Source organism: Panthera onca, chromosome F2, assembly GCF_046562875.1.
Source record: "Panthera onca isolate mPanOnc1 chromosome F2, mPanOnc1 haplotype 2, whole genome shotgun sequence".
NCBI lineage: Eukaryota > Metazoa > Chordata > Mammalia > Carnivora > Felidae > Panthera > Panthera onca.
The window spans coordinates 18,306,453-18,332,744 of NC_138356.1; the positions used below are offsets into that span (position 1 = coordinate 18,306,453).

Genomic DNA, 26,292 nt, shown 5'->3' on the forward strand with positions numbered 1-26,292 from the left:
AATAGTACAGGGAGAAGAGATCCAGAGATAAATTATGGCAACAGCAGGGAAGACAGAGGAGGAATTGGAGCAGATCCAAAAGATACCTAGAAGAAAAAATCGTCAGTTCTTGGTGGTAGATTTAAAGGAAGTGGTGAAAATAAGGCAGAGGAATTTAGGATGATGCTCATGTTTCTTAACTGCAACCACAGCAATGCCATTGTGAGCTTGAAGTACTTTTGTGAATATTCAGATGAGAAGGTCAAGTAGGCAATGGAATATGAATGTAAAAGTCCAGAAGGTGGACTTCACTGAATATGGAATGATTATTGAGACCATAGGGTGGATGTGTTCATCTAGAAAGGTTGGTGGAGGGACAGCACATCTGAGCATGGAGCCCTAGGATGAACAGAACCCACTGGAAGGGCAGGAGGAGAAGAGCCAGTGAATGACCCACTGAATGGTCAGAGAGACAGGAAGAGAACCAATTAGGAGTCATTGCTGATCTCATCAAGACAAGTTTTAGAGGAGCTTTGGGGCCAAAGGCCAGTGAGTCTGAATGGGAAGTGAAGAAATAGAGACAGTGATATAGGGAAATCTTTTTTTTTTAAGCTTTTCTTTTTCTTTCTTTCTTTCTTTCTTTCTTTCTTTCTTTCTTTCTTTCGAGAGTGTTCACGTGAGCAGGGGAGGAGCAGAAAGAGTGGGAGAGAGAGAGAGAATTCTAAATGGACTCTGCACTGTCAGTGCAGAACCAGATGTGGGCATGAACTCACAAATAGCGAGATCATGAGCCAAAGTTGGATGCTTAACCAACTGGGCCACCCAGGTGCCCCTATAGGAAATCTTTTTAGATGCTTGGCTGAGAAGGGATGGAGAGCTCTGGGTCAGTAGCTGAAAGAGAATGCAGGGTCAACAGCTGGGAAGAATGCATACCTGCTTACAAATTTATGTAGTTTTTCACTGGTTCACCTTGAGTAGCACCAGCTCACAAATAATTTTGAAGGCCATTGTTTTTAAGGGCATCAGTAACTCTGAATATGCCAGAAACAGCATTCTCTGGAATACTCAATGGTAAAAATTAAATATGGCCCAAAAATCTAAGGGAAATTTTTTCTTAAATTAAAACGATGTTAAGTATGAGACCCCGTGAAACACCATTTCTTTTCTTTTCCCCATAAGTCAAACGTGAAAAGGATGAATGTTTAATAAATATTTATTTTGTTAATAATTTATTTTTACCTTTAAAACAAAAAGAGACCTTCCCTCATATGATTTTCCAATAGAGAACACATGAATGAGGCCTGAATGAGTTTTATTCAGATGATGCATCCAATTTTGAATCTAAAATCAGATAAATAAAAACCATGTCAGACTTTCACAATTATGGAGCCTTCAGAGAACAAAAGGTAACAAAAGGCAATAATAGGTCTCAGAACTCAAAGGACATACATGACTATAAAGTTGAACAAAAATCAATTTTGTGTTTTTAATTTTCTTCAAGATACTTAAGACTATATTTTATTTTCTGTCTTTACAAATAGTAGCTTCATGTCTTTATATTGTTCCCCTTTTAGAGCATACCTTCTACTACCATTTGTCATTAATATCTTGATGGCAGAGATTTACAGAAAATTAATCAATGTGTTCTGGGTTCTTTTCAAGATAAAAGTTTATTTCCATTTTCCCCCTAAGTACTTAAGAGGAAAAGAAATAAATCATCTTCATGAAAACCATCCAAACTACTTGAAAGTGTCTATCAAAGTCCTATATATTGCAATTTGTCACTGAACAGAAGATGCTAAGAAAAAGGCATTGTCTTCTGCATTTAAAGGTTATCTAAGCCATCAGAGGGCATTTTTTGAATAATTTCCCTAAGAACAGTGATAGATTTGCATTGATCCAGTCACACACACTTATCTGTCATCAGGAGAAGGAATATTTGAGATGGATGAATAAGGCACTTAGAAATATGGATGACATTTCTGACTTAAAAGCTTTACTACGAATAAGGAAATCACACTGAAGTGTCCCGCTGTTCCATGATGTGCAAGAGAGTCTGTGCTGAAAAAGCAGATTTTGAGAAGTATCATTTTCTTTCCTTTCTATTCTTATTGAGTCTAATGAGGAGATATATATATATATATATATCTTGTGTGTGTATATATATATATGTATATGTATGTACATATCTACATAGATATAGTTTTAAAATTTGACTTTTTTCTAGTGCATGTTATAGCACTTCTGTGTTCCAAGTTATCTAAAACTTCCATTGCTTCTAATTTCAAGCTTCTAAAATACATGTTGAAACAAGAAACATGTGAAAATAATTTTGAAAAGAATAATTTTGAAAAGAACTATCAGGAGGACCAAAAATCCTCCTAAGAATATAACAGGATCTCATTAATTCTGTGTTTGACATTCCTTTGCTCAATTCAGGGGAAGCATGGAAAATGTGTGTACTTATTAATTTATTCATTCTGTCATCAGCTACCTATTTGGAGGTCTCTATTTGCTTGCCACTATGGATATAGTGGTGAACAAGAAAGTAATGGCCTGTCCTGGGTGGCTCAGTCGGATAAACGTCCGACTTCAGCTCAGGTCATGATCTCACAGTTTGTGAGTTCCAGCCTCTCATCGGGCTCTGGGCTGACAGTGTGGAGCCTGGAGCCTGCTTTGGAATCTGTGTCTCTCTCTCTCTCCCTGCCCCTCCACCACTCATGTTTGCTCTCTCGCTCTCTCTTTCAAAAATAAATAAACATTAAAAAAAATTTTTAAAAATGCATTTAAGAAATGGCCTGTCCTCATGAAACTTGCTTTGGAACTTGAGGACGACTAAGGCATTAATCAAATAATCCTAAAATTATGTGTATAAAAACTATGATAGATATTCTATCCATGTGCTGTGGGTACATGTAATAAGCTGGGGTTGGAGCTGGGGAGTTCTAATTCAATCTGGGAAAATAGAAATAGCCATCTTTTTGCTTGATCTGATATTGAAGGAGTAACTATTGTCCAGGTGAAATAGTCAAAGATGTGGTTGTGGGAATGAAGTTGCTATAGAATAAATACTAGGAAGAGTAAATAACATGTTAAAAGGCCCTGAGTTTCCACAAATGAAGCCTGGCCTGTGGGAGGTCCCAACCTGTTCAGACGCTGTGGGGCGAGCATCAAAATTCATTCCATCCCTCAACCAAATCATTGCCTTCAAACTCTGACTAGATCTACCTTCCATGCTTTTTTAGTTAAGGTTTTCACAACTGCAATTATAGCAACATTCCCTCGCTTTTACATTGCACTTCCATGTCCTCTGTGGGGTGGGTTGGGTAAAGCAAATGAAATTCAAATTATTTTGCCACTTTTTTTTAAAGGCTTAATAAAGGGATGATTGAACTGAGGTGGCTAGACAATATAAGAGCTATATGTATTCTTCATATAGCCCCTGCCTCTGTCTTTATGCTTCTCTCCCAATCATTAGACCTGAATGATAAAGATGCACTTATTAAAAAGAATGAAAGTTCCTTTGATTACATACTTCTTCTAAGGAGTGATAAACTTCATAATTATATCCAGAAAGGTATCTTCGATTTCTCTGGGTTCGCAAACTGCTTGCCTTTTCCAGTGTTTTCTGAAGATCTTCTATGAGGATCCTGGATTTGAAATGATAGACATGATGAAAATTGAATGGAGAGCATATAAAAATCAGGCAATATCAAAAGAAAATCATGCATCAGTGAAAAAGAATATAGCAAATAATGACATTTCTAAAAATACCAAATGTTGGGAAAGTACTCTCTTTTGGGAAATAGAAACTGTTAAATTGGGTAATGAAAATCTAAAATTAAAGAAGATGGTCTCAAATAATAATAATTACTACCATTTATTGAGCAGCTACAAGAACCGAATGATGGGTATGGGCATTTACATTTATTGAATACCTACTTAGGCACCGTGCTATGTATTTGACGTACACGAGCTTAGTTAACAAACCTATAAGGTAAATTTTACTCTTAAATTTTACAAATGGGGAAAATGAGCCTCAAAAGGGTCAAGAACTTGCCAATATCATCTGCTAGTGAGAACAGAGCTAGAGTTTGAGCCTGGGATGTGAACCTGGATTCTAGTCTTTAGACTCTAAGCCCAGTGTGACATTAGGAACACCAAAACAAGACAAGGCAACACAATATGAAAAGTTTTCAAAGGTTTAAAAAAAATGTTTAAATTTTTGCAAAATTGAGTTGGGGTATATTGGGTTTGCATTATTTTAAGAGTGGACAGACCTTCTAAAAATAAACAAGTGAAACTTGTTTCCACTCAAGATAAGAGCAATTCCTCACATTTATCACCAGAAAGTTAAGAAGTTCTGATGTGGATACATCTGTTTGTTTGGCAGCTCTTGGTAGAACCACTATTGTTCCCTTTAGAAAGGCAGTATTTTCCTAGGAGTTTCAGTGCAAAAAAACTATGCCTCTTAACTGATTCTTAGATTCTTTATCATTTATCATTTATCATTATTAATTGATAAATGACTTAACATATTACTGATCGCATAATGAAATACCCATTCAGAGAATTGTCAAAATAATTCTAATGGAGAATTGCTCCTACAAAAGATTTATTTTAATATTTTCTAGTCAAGTTTGCTAGCATTTTCACCAAAGTAAGAAAATTATCATGTAAAGTTTTTTAGTTTCAAGTTGTATGGAATCATTCCAGTTGGATATTAGCTCCTTTGATGAATAAACTCTTAGGCTTCTCTGTCTCCTTTTAAAATCTCCAAGTGCCATAAATGGAGTTAGTTTTTGGATTCCCTAATATTTGTTTAGTCATTTAGGCCAGTGATTCTTGAGTTGCATTGCTTTAAAGTCACCCGTGAGCTTTAAAAACTATGCCACACTGAGGTGCCTGGCTGGCTCATTTGATCTTGGGGTCATGAGTTGGAGCCCCAGGTTGGGTGTAGAGATTACTTAAAAATAAATAAACTTAAAAAAAATGCCACACTGGGCCCTGCATAGACAAGAATATCTGTGAATAGGTAGAAGTCCTTTTTAAAAGCTCACCTAGTGATTTTAATATATTGTTGGGATATTTAGGCTAATGATCTGGAAACAAATAATTTAGGCTAATTAAATCTGGAAACCCACTGGTATTAGTCCTCTCAGTTTCCATATTAAATACAAATGGAAGAAAAAAAAACAAATGGAAGAGAATATGAGAATATAGCTGACCCTTGTTTCCTTTTTCCTCTCTTGAGTGTCTGTGCTAGATATGGTTAGCTGCCTACTCTCCATATGGACTTCTTGTACTGCAAGGGCTGGGAACCCAAAAATTACTTTTTCTTGACTCTCTTGCAGCTAGGGTCCCGGGTACGAATTTGTGAACACTGGTAAGATAGGAAGTTAAGAAAGGCAGTGGCCATCTCCTGCTGTTGCTGTGACCATGTCAAGGTCAGAAATGTGACTGTTCAGGGAAAGTCGAGGTTGCTGGACTCAGCACTCCAGTGTCTAGTCACCAGCTTTGCAGCAAGAGAGGCAGTTATCATCACAACAGTGAGGGCTGTACTATCACAGCAACAGCTTCTGGACCTCTGGACTGTCACATGAGGGAGAAATAAATTATACGTGATTAAATCCATTGTGTGTGGGGATCTGTTATGGGTCGAATGGTGTCCCCTTCTCCCTCAATTTGTATGTTGGAGTCCTAACCCCCAGCACCACAGAATGTGACCTTATTTGGAAATAGGATTGTTGCAGATGTAATTAAACTGAGGTTACTAGGATGTATTCTAATCCAATATGACTGGTGTCCTTATAAAAAGAGGCAATTCAGAGGCGCCTGGGTGGCTCAGTCAGTTAAGTGGTTAAGTGTCTGACTTTGGCTCACGTCATGATCTCATAGTTTGTGAGTTCTGGCCCCACATTGTGCTCTCTGCTGTCAGCACAGAGCCTGCTTTGGATCCTCTGTCCCCCTCTCTATCCCTTCCCAGGTCACACACATGTAAGTGTGCAGTCCCTCTCCTTCTCCCTCTCAAAAATAAACATTTAAAAAAGGGGAAATTCAGTTTGGGAAAATGGAAAAGTTCTGGAGGTGTATGGTGCTAATGGTTGTATAATGTGAATGCACTTAATGTCACTGAATTGTATATTTAAAATGGTTAAAATGGTAAATTTCATATCGCATATTTTACCACAATTTTAAAAAATGGGGGAAATTACTACACAAAGACACAAGCAGAGGGAAGATATGAAGAGGCAAAGATGCCCATCTTACACACCAAGGAGAGAGGCCTGGGACAGGTCCTTCCCTCACAGACCTCAGAAGGAACCAGCTCTGCCCACACCTTCATTTCAGTTTTCCAGCCTCTGGAATCATGAGACATTAAATTTTTGCTTTTTAAGCCAGCCAGTCTATGGCATTTGTTATGACAGCCCTAGCAAACTAATACAGGTCTCTATTCAATGACTATACCTTAATACAGACCCTAAAAGACCAACCTGAAAGTTAAAATAATTGTGGTGTGGCAGGTCTAGCCTCATTTTCCTTGTCAAATAGTTGACACCAGCAGAATAATGAGAAGGAGATCAAAATGGCATTTGTAAGTGTCGTATTTTCTTAGTCCTTTGTGGTTCATGATTATCCCTACCCTAGGTGCATGTACTATAATGTAACAGAGACCAGAGCCACTGAAAACTTTCCAAGTGATGTCAACATTCAGTGTAAAACCATGTCCCCAAAGCTTCCAGGGTGGGTGAGTGAGGCTCAATATTTGAAATTCCACTGCCAATTTTTACAGGTATTTAATTTATAAAATGATTGAATTTTTTATGACAGAATGAATCATCTCATCTTTCATGTCATTGAGAGGGGCTGATTACCTAGGGGCCAGACACATGAGGTCACATTATCTCTTCCTTAAAGATGACTACAGCTATATATTATGTATAGTTGTACAGAGTTAATGATAATCTTTTGGAAATACCCCAGGCTACAATAATAAAAGTCAATTAAAATGATCTCTATCTACTGCCCTGTGGAATTTAATCAACTCTTATGTGTTATTATCTCGGGACCAACAAAATGAATAATTCTAAATGATTGTCCTCCATGAGGAGACAACTGATTTAAAATACTCATTTTTTAGACTCTATTCTCTGTGACATAAAGTGTGATATTTTATTCTATATCAGTTCCGCATGACCTATATTTAATGGCAGGAAATAGAGACTTGTTAAAATAACTGGTATATTCCTTTCTACTGAATTATAATTAATGAAGCATGTGAGTTGTTGCTGAGCACCTATAGATATAATTACTAAGCTCCTTCCTTCCAGGCATTCAGACAATCAAAGCACGCCTTCAAAGTTATAGTGATGACTAAAATGTGTTCAATATGAACAATAGTTTTATGCACAGCTGTGACTCTACCCTGTTCTAGAAGGACAGAAAAAATACCTTTCTGCAAAAAGCATATACGTACTTTAATAAGGCTGTAATTATCTTTCTGGCAGGGAAGTATTTGTGTGGACCAGGGAGGAATGTCACTGTCACTCTGCACCCTGTGGCTCAGCCTTCCAGAAAGACTAGGGCTTTCACCGTGGACTCACAGAGCCACAGGCCCATCCCAGGCCTTACCAGACATCATCAGGGATCTTTGTGCCAGTTTTGATAGTACAACCACTTGCTAAGAAGTTGGAGTAATTGAGGTTAGTCATTTACAAATATGCTTCACAGTCCTGAAATCCTGAGTTTCCAAATGAAAGGCAGGTCACTCCTTCCCATGTCATTGATTTACTACACTGCACTTCTCTGCCCAGATCCTGCATTGACTTTCTATCTCTCCACCACTTCCTTTTCCCTTGTGTCTGCTGGAATCCTGCTTTCTCTGTAAATAAACTTCCTATATTCTCGTCTCTTCAGAGAACTCTCTCTTTTCATATTCTTGCCCTAATGGAAATGGAATTCTCTCAAGGACAGATTCTTTTGTGGCTTTCTCTTTCGCCACACCACCTATCATGGGACCAGAGGGAAGGAGGTCAGCATTCTCCTGAACCCCAGCATTCTCACATGCTTCCTCATCAATCTTCTAACTTCCAGAAAAAGCTCATCCTGCCTTCAGCATCATGCCATTCCTTGTTTCTTTCCTCTGACTCCTGGGTACTTTCTGATATTACTGTCCCAGGAGCACATCTGTCTCTCCACCTCTAATCTTGTCATCAGCCAATGAGATTCAAAACTGCTATGATGATTCTCTGGTGATTTAGTCCATCCATTCTCAATCACATCAGTCTCAATGATTTACACTCCATTTCAGCCATGACCTCTATGACTAACACCTGAATCTTGTCACCAGCCATGAATGTTCTACAGCAGGACTCTTAATCTTACCCTACACTTTGTCAAGATTTTCTTCCCTCCATTTCCTTGTTGCCCTCAGTCATGCTGTATCTTCTTTCAATATAAAGATCATCATACCTCTCTTGATTCTTAAATTTGACTACATAATTCCTCCTAGACTCTTTTCTTTTCCTATCCAGATTTGATGCCATGGATGAATACTTAAGCTAGTATCTCACTAGGAACCTCACCTTCTTTGATCCTGACCTTTCTGTGGTCCTAATCCAACAAAATCTCAACTCTGTATGAGTGCTACAATCGACCTTCTTTGCAACAAAAACCCCAGCTTTTCTCTTGGTAACCCTCTTTAGCTCATTTCTTCCCTTTTAGTAGATAATTTTGCTTCTTATTCCACGTAGAAAATTTAGCCCTTAGTTATGATCTCTTTCAACTTGTTGACTCTCCTCTTTATAATCTTAACTAGACTCACATTTACCTCTTCAGTCTTCCCAGATAAGGCATCCTTTCTAGTGCTCAAACCCATTTCTCCATTGGTGCATTCTATCCTGTACCATCAGTGTGTCCTTCCCTACTGGTCCCTCCCTTCAGCCTACAGACATACAAAAGTTTCCCCCTACCCCCTAAAATCCCAAATTTGAAGCAGTCATTGATGCTGCATCTCCTCGTAGTCACTCCTCATTCTCTGCCTCTCAGCTTATTTTAACTTCTAGGAGCAGTACTCTGCTTCTTCATGTTCTCACCTCCTATTCACCTCTCTGTACTTTCTCTGTCTTCTGTTCCTGACAATATAATCCCACCATGAGAGTTACCAACACAATTTTCATTGCCAAATCCAAAGGAAACCAGTCAGTCCTTTTCTTGCTGGATATTACTGCACCACATGGCATCACTGATGTTCTCCCTCCTGAAAGTCTCTCATTTCTTAACTTCTGTGACTATCTTGCATTTGCTCCATTCTTACTATTTAATGATTCCTTAAAAAAAAAAAACCAAACCAAATATCCAAATTTATTTGAATCTGTCTACTCAATCACCTAAGCTAGAAGATTTGAGGTTGTTTTCGATTTCTTCCTTTTCCACCTACATCCAACTAAGTGCAGAGTCCAGGTGGTTTTGCCTATTCACTTTTTTTTTTTTTTTTGAAAGCTTTCCTTATCCCACTACTCTGGTCCTGACTCAAGGCCTCACAACATCTTACTTGGACTATTGTAGTCTCCTATTGCCCCTCCACCCCTACTTACACATGGCTCCCTTGCTTACCTCTTTCAAGTGTGCAGAACCACATACTAGATAGCCTGAGCTCCTAGCCCTGTACATCAGACTTCCCACAACCTGGTCTTCTCTCAACCTCTCCAGCATTATTTGTTTCTACTCCCTGACTTGATTTTGTACACTAATAATACTGAGCCACTTCAGTTCCCTACACAGGTATTATACTGTTTTTTCCCTTTGCTTACACTGTCCCCTCTGCCTGTAAGTCCCAAGGCTCATCTTCTGCTTAGCGGTCACTGCTCCTGCAGAAAGTTTTATCTGCCCCTGCATTTTTATCCACTTTCTAAGCATTGCTAGGCTGCTCTCCATTCCTCAGAGAAGACCTTCTGTGTTTACAGTGATCACCTGGTGGTAATGGTGAAATGAGAGGTCAGTGTTGTTCCTCCCCACCACCACCTCGTTATTACACTAATAAGCTCCTCAAAGGTGAATATAACTGTGTTACATTCAAGTCTGTTTTCCCCAATTTGAAAAATAGTACCTAAAATGCCATTGTAGGCACTCAATAAAAACCTGAATTGAATACAGCTCTCATTCAGTTCAGTTTAGTACAAATGAATTAAACAAGTGAAAAAGAATGCTTACTTGTACTGGATGTTGGCTTCCTGTAAGAAGGTTAACAGGACTTGGGAACCATTTTTGGGAATATGAACATCAGTAACTGCTCCTTTTGATACATGGAAGATACTGCTGGGCTGCCACAGGTCCACCTATAGTGCAGGAACCAACCTATAATTCATATTCAGTTCAGGTGGGGAAAGATCCACGTCACGGCGTGAAACATGTCACATTTTGGATTTAGACTCAATGCTTTCACCATCAGGGTAAAATTCTTATTTGAATTTGGTCTCCAAATTATATCATATCCACATAGAATTTGATCATCATTTATAAGCAATAAAGACCAATATACAATAAAGTCACAAGGTAAAAATTAGATAAAATAGTTTTAAGTATACCTTTGATATTCTTGAAAATTATTACACAAATCTTTGAATAAGAAAGATATAAATTACCTTATATTTTACTACCCAAGCGAATTATGGTAGCTTGACAACAGCTATCAACAAAGTTTGATAACTTTAAATGGAACAGTCTCCAGGTACTTCTTCCTTCCCCAACACATGCCTTTTACCAATTCCTACTCAGCCTTCACATGGCAATAGAAACATCCCTTTGTCAGGTTGGACTTTTCAGCTAGGGTAGTCTCCTGGTCATAGTTCGTAGAGCAACTCATGCTTCTTTCATTATGTAATTTAATCCTATCAGAATGTAAGCTCCTGTAGGTTACCACCTCATTCTAAGTGCCTAGAATGGAGCCTTGTGCACATCAGCAACTCACGGTTGCATACGTATAGACTCCATGTAATAATTCACTATATGTTCACCACATGCCCAGTGTTTTGCAGGAAAGCAGGAGCTGTGACTCTTTAGCTTACTGTAGTGTTTCCAGTGCCTTGTCTAATGCTCCATATCTGGTAGGTAGTGCTTTACATTCATTGATACAATTACTGAACGCATCTGGGAGGGAGGAGAGCCCTATCTTCTGCACAAGCCGAGAGCTACCTTTCGATTAGGCACAGTTCACCTTTAAAGTCATGTCGCATGGGATCTTCTCTTTCTATTTCCAGCCTTAGTCTGGTACAGGGCCTTGATCTCTGATCTGGTAAGATTTAGTTACTTTATCTTCTCTTAGGTGTCAGTGTCTTCATTCTTTTAGGGAACTCTAAAAGACCAAAAATACTTTGCGACTCAAGGAAATACACCTCTGGTGGTATAATTTAATCTTGAACAGGGCAGAAAGGCATTTGTTTTGGGGACAAAAAGTCTCTTTTTTGTTTTTTTTTGTTTTTGTTTTTGTTTTTTCCCAAGCAGCTGACTCCTCCACTAAGCTGCAAGGGCAAATCTGACTCAGCTAACATGCTAGTCCAACAATCATAGAAAAACAGAAGTGTGGGGCTGGAAGGGATGCTGAGAGGTCATTTCATCCATCTGTCAGCCCTTGGGCAAGGATACATCGAGGACTGAACAAACCTGTCCCCAATAGACGTATCCAAACCACATCTTTTAAGTCTCCAAAAGAGGAGAGTCTAAAAAATCCTAGTTTAACTCATATCCATGTTTAACAAGATTGCAGATGTTTTTCTTAATCCCTTACACTGCAGCACAGTTTCATTTTTTCTTGTTCCACTCTTCAATAAGGAATGGCCGGTTTCTTGTCTTTGTGAGATCAAGTACATTGGTATCTTTCACTTTTCTTTATATGATAGATTTTCTGATCCTGTAATCATCTTTGGGACTTGCCTCTAAACCCATTACAGAGACATATTTTTGACATTAAGGTTTGTTACATCCCTTAATGCCAGTGGAGGTGAGGAAATAGTGCTGTATTTGGAGGGTAGAGAGCCATAAGAACCAAAAATACTGTGAATAGCCACCCTGGAGATTAGTTTGTGTGTCATTTTCCAGGGTACATGCTAAAATAAGACTCCTCATCCAGTAGAAGAGAGTAGCTTTCCTATAGGAGGTTCCATTCAAGGAACATACCCCATAGCATGGCCTGGAGAAGGCTTCCTAGGAAATGGGTCTAAAGGAAACAAAACTAATTCGCAAAATCAGGAATTGTACTGTTGTGATATTAGGAAAATAAGTTAAAATGAATTATCAGCTTTTCTCCAATAATATTTTGGGGAGAGGGTTCTTGGATATATAATACATGGGTATTTAACCCTGGGTGGCAGGCATATGCTTATAACAAGATATAGGGACAGCAATACTCACGTGAGATTTTTCAAGTGCCACCCACTTTTTAGGTATTTCTAATTTTTGCAATAATACCTTGAGGTAGGAGCTAATGGTATATATATTTAAAGAATGAGAAGACTCAGATTCGTAGAGGTGAAGTCAATTTTCCAAGGATGCACAGCTCCAAAACAGTGACACAGGATGTACCCACACTCCAGTGCCCATATGTGCTGACTGGGTTAAGTGTCTTTGGGATCTTCTGAGAATACCCCCAGGAGAATAAGCAACATCCAACCTCCTTAGTGTTTGAGGGGGTTTGGTTGGCAGGTTTCACACCCTGGTTTTTCCTGCCAGGGGTTATTTGCCCTATAAATTGTATGTGGGTATTTCAAAGTTCAAATCAGCCCACTCTGGGCAGGTTACCATCATTTCCTTAGGGTGTTATCCCATCTGGATGAATGGTAAACTGCCTCTGAATGGCAAAGCTGGGTGACACTTTATGATGATGACAATGAAGGATCAGTAACCTTGTCAGGATGGCCTCAGATTGTATGCCAACTATCACAGGGTTTTGCTATAAACAACCATGTGATATTGCAAGGAGAGAACGCTCCTCTATGGAAATTTCTGGCCTTGGAATCTGGTGTTTGTTCCCATGTGTTCCTTTCCTCATATGATGACCAGTCACATACAGTCAGATCTATTTAAGAGGTGGAGGAAATTTAGTGTATGGTCAAAAGCATGGACTTTGGAACCTGATGGCCTTGAGCTGGAATGCCCTGCTAGTATCGGCCGTGTGACTTCAGGGGAGGTTTTTAACATTTCTGAGCCTCAAATTCCTTATCTGTATTGGGAATGTAATTAAAAAGCCTATCTACAGACTTTTCTGTAGGATGAGTTGGAAAAACAGAAGTAAAACACATGGCACGAAGTCTGGCACATAGTGAAAACTCAAAAAATATTAGCTATTTGTTGTTTTTTTTTTTTCTTTTTGAACACATATGAAAAGAAAAGCTGGAAGCAGTAAAGTTCTACTTCCCATATTTCTGATTAAAATGAAGACTATGATGAGATTATTCCTTTATTTGGACATTAAAACCTGTAGATGGCTTTAAGGAAGAGAGGAGCCAATAAATACACCAAGAATATGAGTAAGGCTGGAATGTTTCCTAATGCAAAGGTAAACAACTGGATTTGAAACCACTGTAGCATGGATTCTGGAATTCTCTGGATTCCAGAGTCTGACTTCCTACAATTACATTTAGGCTCTCCACAGTTAGCATCTGTGTGATGTAGGGTGAATTCCTTAATCTCTTTGGGTTTCACGTTCTTCATCTGTAAAATGAAGGTGATGATTACACTTCCTGGTTGTTGTTGTTATAGATTGGGATTACAGAGACTACAGAAAATGCAGTCATTAAGAGCATTAATTCTGGGATTCAAGGCAGGCTGAGCTTGAATCCTGGTTCTGCCAGCTTATTAGCTGTCTGACTCTGGGCAACTTACTTTAGCTCTCTGTGCTTGTTTCTTCAATTATAAAATGGGCTTATAAATACTATATGTCTTATAGATTTGTTAGGCTTAAACTAATACGTATGAAATGCTTTAAATAGCATCTGGTGAACAGGGGTCATTTGTTAAATGATAAATGATTCAAAATTCAAAAATAATTTCTCTGCAATGAAAAAATATCATATTTTAGTCTAGCACTAATTTCATGGCTCTTTTGGTTCTTGTGCTGTGTTTACTTACTGGCCTGGTCCAGCCTCCATGAAGCATCCACCTGTATGCTGATTACAGGTATGACTGTATCAGGTATGACTGATTACATACCTGGTTGAGGTATCACTGAAGGTGTAGTCAGTGTCCCCCAGCAGTTTCTGAATGAGTCCTACATGTGGCTATGGGAAGACAGGTGGTATTTCTTCAGCTTGGGAACAGATGGCCTGCCTCCCAGCTGCTTGAAGTAACATAGAAGCATGAGACAGGAAAGTCCTACTCTGTATTTACTCTTACTTTCTGTTGGTTTGGAAAAGTGTTAGGCACTTATGTATCACATAAGAGGTTTCTAAGTAAGAAACCTCGATATCAAGTTTGTGGTCAGCTAATGTTTAATTTACATAATCATATTAATTACATATTAGCACACATAAAAATCTTAATGCACAGAAAACACTCTCTCTTATATACCCTTAAAATTGTCTTTTTGGTCTGGATCCACTTAACCTTCTTGAATCTTCTTTTAGGATCTCTATGACCTCTTAAGACGTTTTCTGACACCCGAGTTTAGGTCAAGTACCTTTGTTACCTGCTTTCGTGTAACTTTTAATTATATCTCATTTTTTACAGTGATTATATTAGTTTCCTAGGGCTGCTATAATGAATTGCAACATACCGGATGGGTTAAAACAAAGAGATTTAGTCTCTCACAGTTTTGGAGGTCAGAAGTCCAAGATCCAGGTGTTGACAGGGCAGCATTTCCTCTGAAATCTCTGGGGGAGGATCCTTCCTTGCATCCTCCAGCTTCTGGGGGCTCCAGCAATTCCTTGGCTTGTAGCCACATTATACCAATCTCCGTCTCCATCTTTACATGGTCTTCTCATCTGTTTCTGTATCTTCTCCTCTTCCATTTCTAAGGATACTTGTCATTGGATTTAGGGCCTGAGTAATCCTGGATGATCTCATCTTGAGATCCTTAACTTAAGGACATCTGAAAACTCTTTTTCCAAATTAGGTCATGTTCACAAGTTCTAGAGACATATATTCTGGGGGGCAATTGTCATATTAATATTTGTTTTCATATTATCTTCATGAGAGCAGAAACTGTGAAATTCTCCCTTCCATATCTCCAATGCTTGGCCCCAATAGTGGCCCCATATCCCCAGTAGTGGCCACTTCAGCAACACAGTTAAAGAAATGCTTTTATTTTATGGTTATTGTTTGTCCTTGCTCTACTTCTTATGACTTGTTAACATTTCAAATAGCAGGGGGCTGCTGGAAGGTAAACTTAGCCAGAGAATATGGTCTCTGGTAAACCAGACATATGGTAGGTTGTTACAATTGTGGGACTCATTTTACCTAGCTTCATCCTCTCTCTCCTACAAAATGCTAAGTTATCACTTCCCTAAAGCACAGACCCAATAAATACAACAAAAGTCTTCAGGAATTTAGGCACTCATTGTTTCACCACTGAAGAAAGATGAAAATATGTTATTAACTAATTAGGAGTTAAAATAGTCATAAAAATTAGTGGAGGCCCAAGAGTGGGATAAGTCCAAATGAAAGCATTACTTATAAATTTCAGTATAGAAATTAATACTATAGCATGAGTACAGTAAAACCTTCGTTTGTGAGCATAATTTGTTCTGGAAACATGCTTGTAATCCAAAGCACTTGTATATCAAAGCGAATTTCTCCATAAGAAATAATGGAAACTCAGATGATTCATTCCACAACTCAAAAATATTCATATAAAAATGATTATAATACTGTGCTATAATACAAAATAATAGAGAAAAATAAATTAACCTACTCTTACCTTTGAAAACCTTCATGGCTGGTGTGAGGGAGACAAGAGAGAGGAGGGTTATTGTGTAGGACAACTTTCACTATCACTAATGGAATTACTGCTATCCATTGGCTCCATGGAATCTTTTTCTTTTCATGAACTTTAACAAGGAACCTATCCAATGACACTTGCTTTTGTGTCTTTTTGAGGATCTTAACGACATTGTATTGTCATTAAACAGATTTATCACTGCTATGACAGCCTTATTAGGGTAGTGCTTTTCTACAAAATTTTACACTGTTTCCCACATTTTACACATCTCCCTAATCTTGTTTGCAGTGAGAGATTCTTCTGCCTTTTTCTCCTCCTCTGCAGAAGAGATGCAGACATAGACTTCCTATAAAATATTGCAATTTCGGCCACTTTCATTTCTCTATGATTTCCTTCTTAACTTCCATCATAATCATCTCCTTTTTACCGCCTTTCTTTTCAACCTTTTTCTGCATGGGGCCATTGCATATGCTCGCACGGATGTTGACTACAGTACAGTATTAATAAACGCTTGTTATATACTGTATTTAACATAACTGGCAATAAGGCAGCAGAAGAAACGGTCTAAATCTGCAAGCAGCCTGACCTAGTATGAAGCAAAGCATTCCTAAGCTTACTCTTGTATGGAAAAGCAGAGGACTTTCCATAGGTGCTTTGAAGTGACAAAAAATACACTAGTGGCAGTTGTGGGCATCTTCCAATGTTCTGAAAAATCACTGATTTCTGCCAAGCACTGGAGCCTGAGACTGAGCATCCAAGCATGGAAGACGATCAACCACAATCCCAGAGAGAGAGAGAGAGAGAGAGAGAGAGAGAGAGAAGAACCATTGGCTCAGTTGTGATCATGTAATGTTCTGCAGCACGTACTACTCGTAATGCAAGATATTGCTCACTTACCAAGTTAAAATTTATGAGAAATGTTTGCTCATCCTTCAGAACACTTACAGAACAAATTACTTGCAACCCAAGGTTTTACTGTTCTAGTTATCAGAAAAGCATTATACCAGTGACATCAGGTAAAGGTGGGAAGTTCTGTTTCGGTGTCCATGTTTTCCATCCAATTCTCTTCAAGGCTGAATGCTTATCATCATAATTGGATAGTAAGTCTCATTTATTCAATAAAGCACACATTGGAAAAGAAAATGATTTTTAACATTTCCCTGAACTATTAATTGGTACATTCACCAATTTGAAAGGATTATTGAAGCCCATCAAAGATGGAATATATGGGTTGTCAAAAAAGATTTAATTTATTGGCTTGTTTCAACAAGGGGTAATCTCAGAAAGACAAAGAATTTAGGGGATTTTTGGGCTTTTGTTAGGTGATTTTGTGTAGGGTTTAAGGAACTCAGATTTTTCTCTGGGTTGAATGCTATCAGAATGAAGGGAATTCCATAACTGAATATCTTGATAATCGTATCTAGAAGGTGAAAGAAACAACTGGGACTATAATTGATAAAGAAGCAGTAGTCATATTAGCTACACACAAAAACAAAACAAAACAAAACACAAACGAAAGAACCCAAAACAAGGGATGTTTTGTCATTTTTCTGGTTTGGTCTATTTTTTGTTTTTCCTGTGTTTAGACACGGTCTTATTTTTATCTTATTTCATGAAGAACATAGAATGGTCTTGTCTGATGCTGGTACTCTGTAAAATGGTTAACACAAGAATACCAAGGTCTGGCTGTTCGTGTCAGCCTGGCTTCTGGCTGCCAGGAGCTGCTTTCCCCCATCTCAGGATAATTACTATTTTACTAAATTCTTATGATAACTAATGGTATGCTAGATGAGGGGTGGGAACTCTGCATTATCAGGCCAGAGTGGCTTGGGGGGGTGATTTGAGTACTAGGGTCATTGGGGTTATGGAATGAAGGATGTAGACCTGTGATGGTTTGCCCAGGAGAAATTAGAAACTCAATGACATCTGACTTTGGCACCCTGCATCTTTCTGTAGCACCTGCAGATCACCACATTTTTCATATAAAAGAGTCGATACTACCTTAATTCCTGCCCTCTAAGTGAACATTTGAAGTCTTATAAATACTAAGGAAAGGTTCCTAACTGCTACACTAGAGACTCTGAGAATTTAGCAGCCATTCAGGAAGATGAAGGCAATATTGTTAGATGAAGGCAATATTGTTTCACTATATTTTGCTAGCTTAAAATAATTCTATTCTTAAGAATTGAGTTAGCATTTTTAGCCTGGTTTTGTAGAATGGATAAAAATAATCAGAAATTATCTCATGCATCACCTGGATATCCATTAACAAGGACATTTGAAGACAAGAGCCCCTGGACTGCATCTCATCAAGTAATAGAGATTTCCCTCCACTTTCTATTGATGATTTATGGTTTTAGCATAGATAATTTTCTCATGATATGTGATTGCTACATCCAGAAGTATTTACTTTGGTGTACTAAACAAGAGTATGCTAATGCATTCACAATAAAATGTTTTTGGCTATTCTCTGGGGTTTAATACTCAGTGGAAAATCGCTTCAGAGTTTGTTATGCATTTATTTTTTCAGATGCTAACTCAAGAATTCTATTATTTATCTCAAAAATCAAACAAAACTCATCTTTGCTTTCATGAAAAAAAATTCTAACTTAGGAAATAAAAAAAATGGTTTCTTTCTGGCTCTTTGTTAAGTTTGCTATGTCATATTCCAGAGACTTAATTTTCTTAATTACAAATAAAGGCCTTAGACTACATTATTTCCAAGTTCCCCTCATACTCTATAAATTCTGTCAGACTCAGTGTGGTTTTCTGAATATAAAGGTTTACATTTCTCTAGGAAAATCTCTTTCAAGTTCACCCACATTTACCTTCTTACTCTCAGAGTTAGAAAAAGACCCTCTCGGGGTGCCTGGGTGGCTCAGTCGGTTAAGCGGCCGACTTCAGCTCAGGTCATGATCTTGCGGTCCGTGAGTTCTAGCCCCGCGTCGGGCTCTGTGCTGACAGCTCAGAGCCTAGAGCCTGCTTCAGATTCTGTGTCTCCCTCTCTCTCTGCCCCTCCCCTGTTCATTCTCTGTCTCTCTCTGTCTCAAAAATAAATAAACGTTAAAAAAAATTTAAAAAAAGAAAAAGACCCTCTCAACAATTTTGCACTAGTATCATCTTTGAGTGATCAGTTATATTGACTTATTAGGTCAGTATGGAAAATGATATATAAAGAAAACTAATTTTTAAAAAGTTACTTTCAAGCATTTTTCTAAAGCAATTAGAAGATTAAATGGAAACCACATAATTTTTTTCTATATTAGTTGTTAGCTGATGAAAAGATCAGGGAGGAATTCTCAAACTGGAGGGCTGAATGATCAAGCATCATCATCCTTTGAACAACCTAGAGGATTTATAGATTGTTCTGTCTCTCTGTTGTTTACGAGAATAGGCTGATTTCTAAAAATCAGCTATGGTAACTAGCCTACATCCTTTCACTCTTTACTGAGCACCTACAGTGTCTCAGCCATCAATCAAGCTATGTACTGAGGATGCAATGATGAGTAGGACACAGCGTGGCCTGCCAGGACTAAGCAGACATTACATGCTTAGTCTATAGAGGGAAGACACACTAAGGCTGTTTAATTACATTTGGGAAGTAGTTTGAGAAAAGTTTCCCAGGAGAGGTGTTATTTATACATAATACTGAAGGGTGAGTAGGAGTTAGCTTGGAAAAGGTGGAGGGAAGTGGGAATAAAAGGCATCATTCAGAGGCTTCCATATGAAACGGTTTGTGTCAGGAATGGAAGAGAAATCTTGAAGTTTACCTGAGCCCTGTGATCCTGGAAAACAGTGATCTCATGGCCTCTTTGTATTCTAGAATGGCTTACTGTAAGGAACCATTCTCCCCATATAAATTTGAAAAACCTCACAAATTTCCCCTTTATTTACCTATGACAAGCTCAGACATAGACCCTTAGATTCTCATTCTTAGCTTAATAGTTAGCTGAATTGTTTGTCCCCATTGATCAATCTAAACAAAATGTCTGTTACTTTGACAAGTGTTAGTTAAGCTTTTCTCTTTCCACCAGGCCTCAGAACTTTTACCCACCCTCACTTGCTACAGCCTCTCTATAACAGTCCTTCCTGAGCATTAACTGACCTCAGTGAAACATCCTCTGATTTTACTGTCTGGTCAAGTCCCTCCAGCTTTCTGCCCACATTCCATGTGTTCTTTCTAGCCTTGTTCACACTTCCCCCTAGAAAGAAAAGCCCTTTTCTGCTAGAACTGATACATTAATTCAGCAAAGTTGCAGGATATAAAATCCTGTGCAGAAATTGGTTGCATTTCTATACACCAATAATGAAGCAGAGAAAGAGAAATCACAGAGCTAGAGATAACAATCCTAAAATTTGTATGGAACCAGATAAAAACCCAAATAGCCAAGGTAATGTTGAAAAAGAAAAGCAAAGCTGGAGGCATCACAATTCTGGACTTTAAGCTGTATTACAAAGCTGTAATCATCAAGGCAGTATGGTACTGGCACAAAAAACAGACACATGGATCAGTGGAATAGAGAACCTGGAAATGGACCCACAAAAGTATGGCTAAGTAATCTTTGACAAAGCAGGAAAGAGTATCCAATGGAAAAAAGTCTCTTCAGCAAATGGTATTGGGAAAACTAGACAACAACATGCAGAATGAAACTGGACCACTTTCTTACACCATACACACACATAAATTCAAAATGGATGAAAGACCTAAATGTGAGACAGGAAATCATCAAAATCCTACAGGAGAACACAAGCAAGAATCTCTTTGACCTCAGCTGCAGTAACTTCTTACTTGACAGGTCTCAGTAGGCAGGGGAAACAAAAGCAAAAATGAACTATTGGGACTTCATCAAGATAAAAAGCTTCTGCACAGCGAAGGAAACAATCAACAAACTAAAAGGCAACCAAAAGAATGGGAGAAGATATTGGCAAATGACAATGGGATAAAGGTTATTATCCAAAATCTATAAAGAACTTATCAAACTTAACAGCCAAAAAAGAAACCACCCAGTTAAGAAATGGGCAGAAGACATAAACTGACACTTTTCCAAAGAAGACATCCAGATGGCCAACCGACACAAGATGCTAAATATCACTCATCATTAGGGAAATACAAATAAAAACCACAATGAGATGGGAATACAAGCTGGTACATCCACTCTGGAAAACAGTATGGAGGTTCCTCAAAAAACTAAAAATAGAACTACCCTACGACCCAGCAATTGCACTACTAGGCATTTATGCAAGGGGTACAGGTGTGCTGTTTCGAAGGGACACATGCACCCCCATGTTTATAACAGCACTATCAACAATAGCCAAAGTACTGAAAGAGCCCAAATGTCCATTGATTGGTGAATGGATAAAGAAGATGTGGTATATATAGACAATGGAGTATTACTCGGCAATCAAAAAGAATGAAATCTTGCCATTTGCAACTATGTGGATGGAACCAGAGGGTACTATGCTAAGTGAAATTAGAGAAAGGCAAAAATCCTAGGACTTCACTCATATGAGGACTTTAAGAGACAAAACCAATGAACATAAGGGAAGGGAAACAAAAATAATATAAAAACAGGGAGGGGGACAAAACAGAAGAGATTCATAAATATGGAGAACAAACTGAGGGTCACTAGAGGGGTTGTGGGAGGGGGAATGGGCTAAATGGGTAAGGGGCGCTAAGGAATCTACTCCTGAAATCATTGTTGCACTATATGCTAACTAATTTGGATGTATTTAAAAAGAATAAAAAATAAAATTAAAAAAACACAATGAGATACCAGCTTACACCTGTAAGAATGGCTAAAATTAGCAACTCAGGAAATAACAGATGTCAGCGAGGATGCAGAGTAGGGGAACACTTTTGCACTGCTAATGGGAATGCAAACTCGTGCAGCCACTCTAGAAAACAGTATGGAGGTTCCTCAAAAAATTAAACATAGAGTTACCTGATGACCCAACAATTGTAGTACTAGGTATTTATCCAAAGGATAGAAAAATGCTGATTCGAAGGGGCACATGCACCCCAATGTTTATAGCAGTGCTATCAACAAGAGCCAAATTGTGGTAAGAATCCAAAGTCCATTGACTGATGAATGGATAAAGTATATGTAGTCTATTTACAATGGAATACTAGGTCAGCAATCAGAAAGGATGAAATCTTGCCATTTCAACAATGTGGATGGAACTAGAGGGTATTATGCTAAGTGAAATAAGTCAATCACAGAAAGACAAATATCACATGATTTCACTCATATGCGGAATTTAAGAAACATAACAGATGAACATAAGCAAAGGGAAGGAAAAACAAGATAAAAACAGAGAGGGAGGCAAACCATGAGAGAATCTTAAATAAGGAGAACTGGGGGTTGCTAGAGGGGAGGTGGGTGGGGAATGGAATAAATGGGTGATGGGCATTAAAGAGGGCACTTGTTGGGATGAGCCCTGGGTGTTATATATAAGTGATCAATCACTGGGTTCTACTCCTGAAAACAATACTACACTGTATGTTAATTTAAATAAATTTTAAAAAATTAGCTAAAGAAACAAAAAAATCTGAATATACTTAATATCAATTAAGAAAACTGAATTATTTAAAAATATATATCCTTCTTGACCCCTTAAAAAAACTAGCAGGTTCAGGGGAGCTCTAACACATATGCAACACATAATATCCAAATCTTATTTTAACTCTTCCACAGTTTAGAGAAATTAGAAATTTCCCTAAAATAATTTCATTAAGCTAGTATAATCTTATTTTTTAGTTAAAAAAAATGTTGAGAGAGACACATGTACATGCAAGCACAAGTGGGGGAGGGGGAGAGAGAAAGGGAGAGAGATCTCAAGCAGGCTCCACCCTGAAAGCCCCCAATGGGGGCTCAAACTCATGAACTGTGAGATCACGACCTGAGCTAAAATTAAGAGTTGGATGCTTAACTGACTGAGCCACCCAGGAGCCCCAGCTAGTATAATCTTTAACATGAAAGAAGAAAAAATGCAAGAATAACATGAGTAAAGAAATTATAAGCCAAACTTACTTATAAATGTGGTGACAATCCTAAAAATGTGTATTAGCAAACTAGATATAGAAAGGTTCAAACATCATGACTGAATACAGTTGTAGCTTAACATTAGAGAAACCTATTAATGTATTTCATCATGTCAATAGACTATTAAAAAACTCTATGATATCAATACTTTCAGAAAAATCACTTTTCAAAATTCTACATCTATTAATTATAAAATATCTGTAGAAATTAATAATGAAAAAATACATTTTCTGAACCTTTTAAAGGGCATGCACCAAAATCTTCAGGAAACATTTATACACAATGGTAGTGTCAGAACCATTTATTTTCAAGTCAGACACAAAGCAAATGTACTGTAATACCAATTTTTTAGACTCTCATGCTGAGGATCATTGCCAAGAAGCAAAAGAATAAATAACAAAAAGGCCAACAATCAGAAGGAAGAAACAAAATTTTCATTTTTCACAAGCTACTATCTACAGAGAAGCCAAGAGATTCCCTACAGGTAAACTATGAAAATTCAAACATTAGCAGCATTTACAGATTTAGTATCAATGTAAATATATACACACACATCAATGTAAATATGCACTTGTTGGCCTTGAAATATCTTTACTAAAATAACATTAAATGAAACAGGTTACAGAATAGGAGGTGTAAGTGATGTCACCAAAATGGTCACATAGGAGATCCCAGTCTTTGTATTGTAACAAAAATCAATAATTAGACAGCTATACATGAACAAAAACAATTCTGGAAGAGCTCTGGAGTCCACTTAAGAAATTTTAGTCACACACTGGAACAAAACACCTGAGAATAACTGCACAAGAAGGAAGACAGCTTCATTTTGTGTGCTACATTCCATCAGCCAAGCTGGCATTGCTCAGGGCCAAGGGGAAACTTCCCAACTAGAAAGAGTTCTTTTATCTGGAAAGGAGAACTAGGGTGAGAAACCTGCTTCCCTACTCTTTTGGAACACCACATGAATACCCTGCTTCAGTTTCATCCCACCCAGACTAGCAAAGCTGAGATGCAGATAGATGGCTAGGAACAAGAAAGAAAAGCAGGGGCTGTCAATAGCAGCCACACAGTGGGAGTGATCACAGTTCACCGTGACCTGCTCTAAAGACAAAACCAGTAGCTTTCACCACTGAAGAAGGAAGCAATGGCCAGCACAGCTGCCACAGACCTCTAGTAGATTTCACCAGCTTTCGTATCACAGGTATTCATGTTTGCTGATGCCAGCCAACCTGAGTCAGTTCCAACTTCTTCCTGCCTTACTAGAATCTGGGAAACACACTTTTTAAGATGGAAGTTTAGAGTGAAAAACACTTGGATTAGGAAAAAAAGATTTCAAATACACAACCTAACTTTATACCTCAAGGAATTAGAAAAAAAAACTTAAAAAAGTTTGTTTCCTTATATCCTAAATCAGCATATGGAGGGAAATGACAGAGATCAGAAAAATAATAGAAAAAATTAACAAAACCAAGAGCTGGTTTCTGAAAAAAATAAGTAAAATTGATGAAACCTTTAGATAGGTTAAGAAAAAGGAAAGAAGCCTCAAATAAAGTCAGAAAGGAAAGAGTGGACATTATTACTAATGAGACAGAAATGGAAAAGATAATGAGATTACTATGAACAGCTACATGCCAAAAAATTGGACAACTTAGAAAAAAATGGATACATTCCTAGAAATATGCAAATTACCCAGAATGAATCATGAAGTAATAGCAAATCTGAACAGACCAATCATGAGTAAGGAGATTGGATCATTTATAAAAAACCTCTCAACACAAAAATGTCCAGGGCCAGATGGTTTCACTGGTTAATTATACCACCCATTTAAAGAAGAATTCATGCCAATCCTTCTCAAACTCTTCCAAAAAATTGAAGAGGTGGGAATACTCCTTTAAAGGAGTTTAAACTTAATTTATGAGACTAGCATTACCCTGATACTATAAGAAAAGTATGAGTTGATATGCCTGATGAAATAGCTGCAACAATTTTCAAAAAAAAATTTAGCAAACTGAATTTAACACATATTAGATCATACACTGTTATCAAATGGGATCTATCTCTGAGAAACAAGGATTGCATACAAATCAATTAATGTGATACACGACAGAACAAGAGATAAAAATTATATGATCTTTTCAATAAACACAGAAAAAGCAGTTGTTAAAATACAGCATACTTTCATGATAAAAACACTCGACAAATTGATATAGAAGGAATATACTCCAAAATAATAAAGGCCATATATGATAAGACTACAACCAACATCAGACTCAAGGATGAAAGGCTGAAAGCTTTTCCTCTAAGATCAACAAGACAAGGGTGCTCACTCTCACCACTCCTACTCAATATAGTTCTGGAAGTGCTATCCAGAGCAATCAGGCAAGAAATAGAAATTAAAGACATCCAAATTAGAAAAGAAGTAAAACTGTCTTTGTTTCAGGTGATATGAACTTATATAGAGAAAATCCTAAAGACTCCATCAAAAAATAATTAGAACAAATTCAGTAAAGTTGCAGAATATAAAAATCGATATGCAAAAATTAGTTGTATTTTTTTATACATTAACAGTGAACTATTAGAGAAATTAAAAAAACCCATTGCATCAAAAACAATAGAATATTTAGGAATAAATTTAACAATGGAGATGTAAGATCTGTACATTGAAGACTACAAGATTCTGATGAAAGTAACTGAAGACATAAATAAATGGAAAGATTTTCTGTGTTCATGGATTAGAAGAATTACTGTTAAAACGTCCATACTCACTAAAGCCATCTATAGATACAAGGCATTCCTATCAAAATTCCAATGGCATTTTTCACAGAAAGAGAACACATCATAAAATTTGAGTGGAATCACTAAAGATCTTAAATAGCTAAAGCAATTCTGAAAAAGAATAAAATGGGAGGCATCATACTTCCTAATTTCAAACTATACAATAAAGCTATAGTAGTCAAATCAGTATGGCACTGAAATAAAAACAGAGACATAGGTCAATGGAACAGAATAGAGAACCCAGAAATAAACCCACATATATATGGTCAACTAATATTTAATCAGGGATCCAAGAATACTCAATGGGCAAAGGATAGTCTCCTCAACAAATGATGTTGGGAAAAGTGAATAACCACATGCAGAAGAATTAAAGTGGACCTTTATCTTGCACTGCTCACAAAAATAACTCAAAATAGATTAAAGATTTAAACATAAGAATAGAAACCACAGAGCTCCTAGAAGAATATATAGGGAATGAGCCCTTGGACATTGATCTTGGCAATGACTTTTTGATCTGCCACAAAAAGCAAAGGCAACAAAAGCAAAAATAAACAGTGGGACTAC

General features: G+C 37.6%; 1 protein-coding gene and 1 long non-coding RNA gene across 5 annotated transcripts in view; one reads left to right on the forward strand and one right to left on the reverse strand.

The window, feature by feature from the left end:
* Nucleotides 1–26,292, reverse strand: part of CPA6 (carboxypeptidase A6) — a 559,011-nt gene that overhangs the window by 98,241 nt on the left and 434,478 nt on the right. For all 4 annotated transcript variants that reach the window (XM_078441825.2, XM_078441824.2, XM_078441826.2 and 1 more), the window contains 3 exons: nt 10,192–10,316; nt 3,515–3,629; nt 1,219–1,320 (listed from right to left, as the gene is read on the reverse strand). In XM_078441825.2, the coding sequence (XP_078297951.1) occupies nt 1,219–1,320; nt 3,515–3,629; nt 10,192–10,316 (342 nt within the window). The remainder of the gene's footprint in view (nt 1–1,218; nt 1,321–3,514; nt 3,630–10,191; nt 10,317–26,292) is intronic.
* Nucleotides 1–26,292, forward strand: part of LOC144615109 (uncharacterized) — a 99,861-nt gene that overhangs the window by 67,017 nt on the left and 6,552 nt on the right. The window lies entirely within an intron of this gene.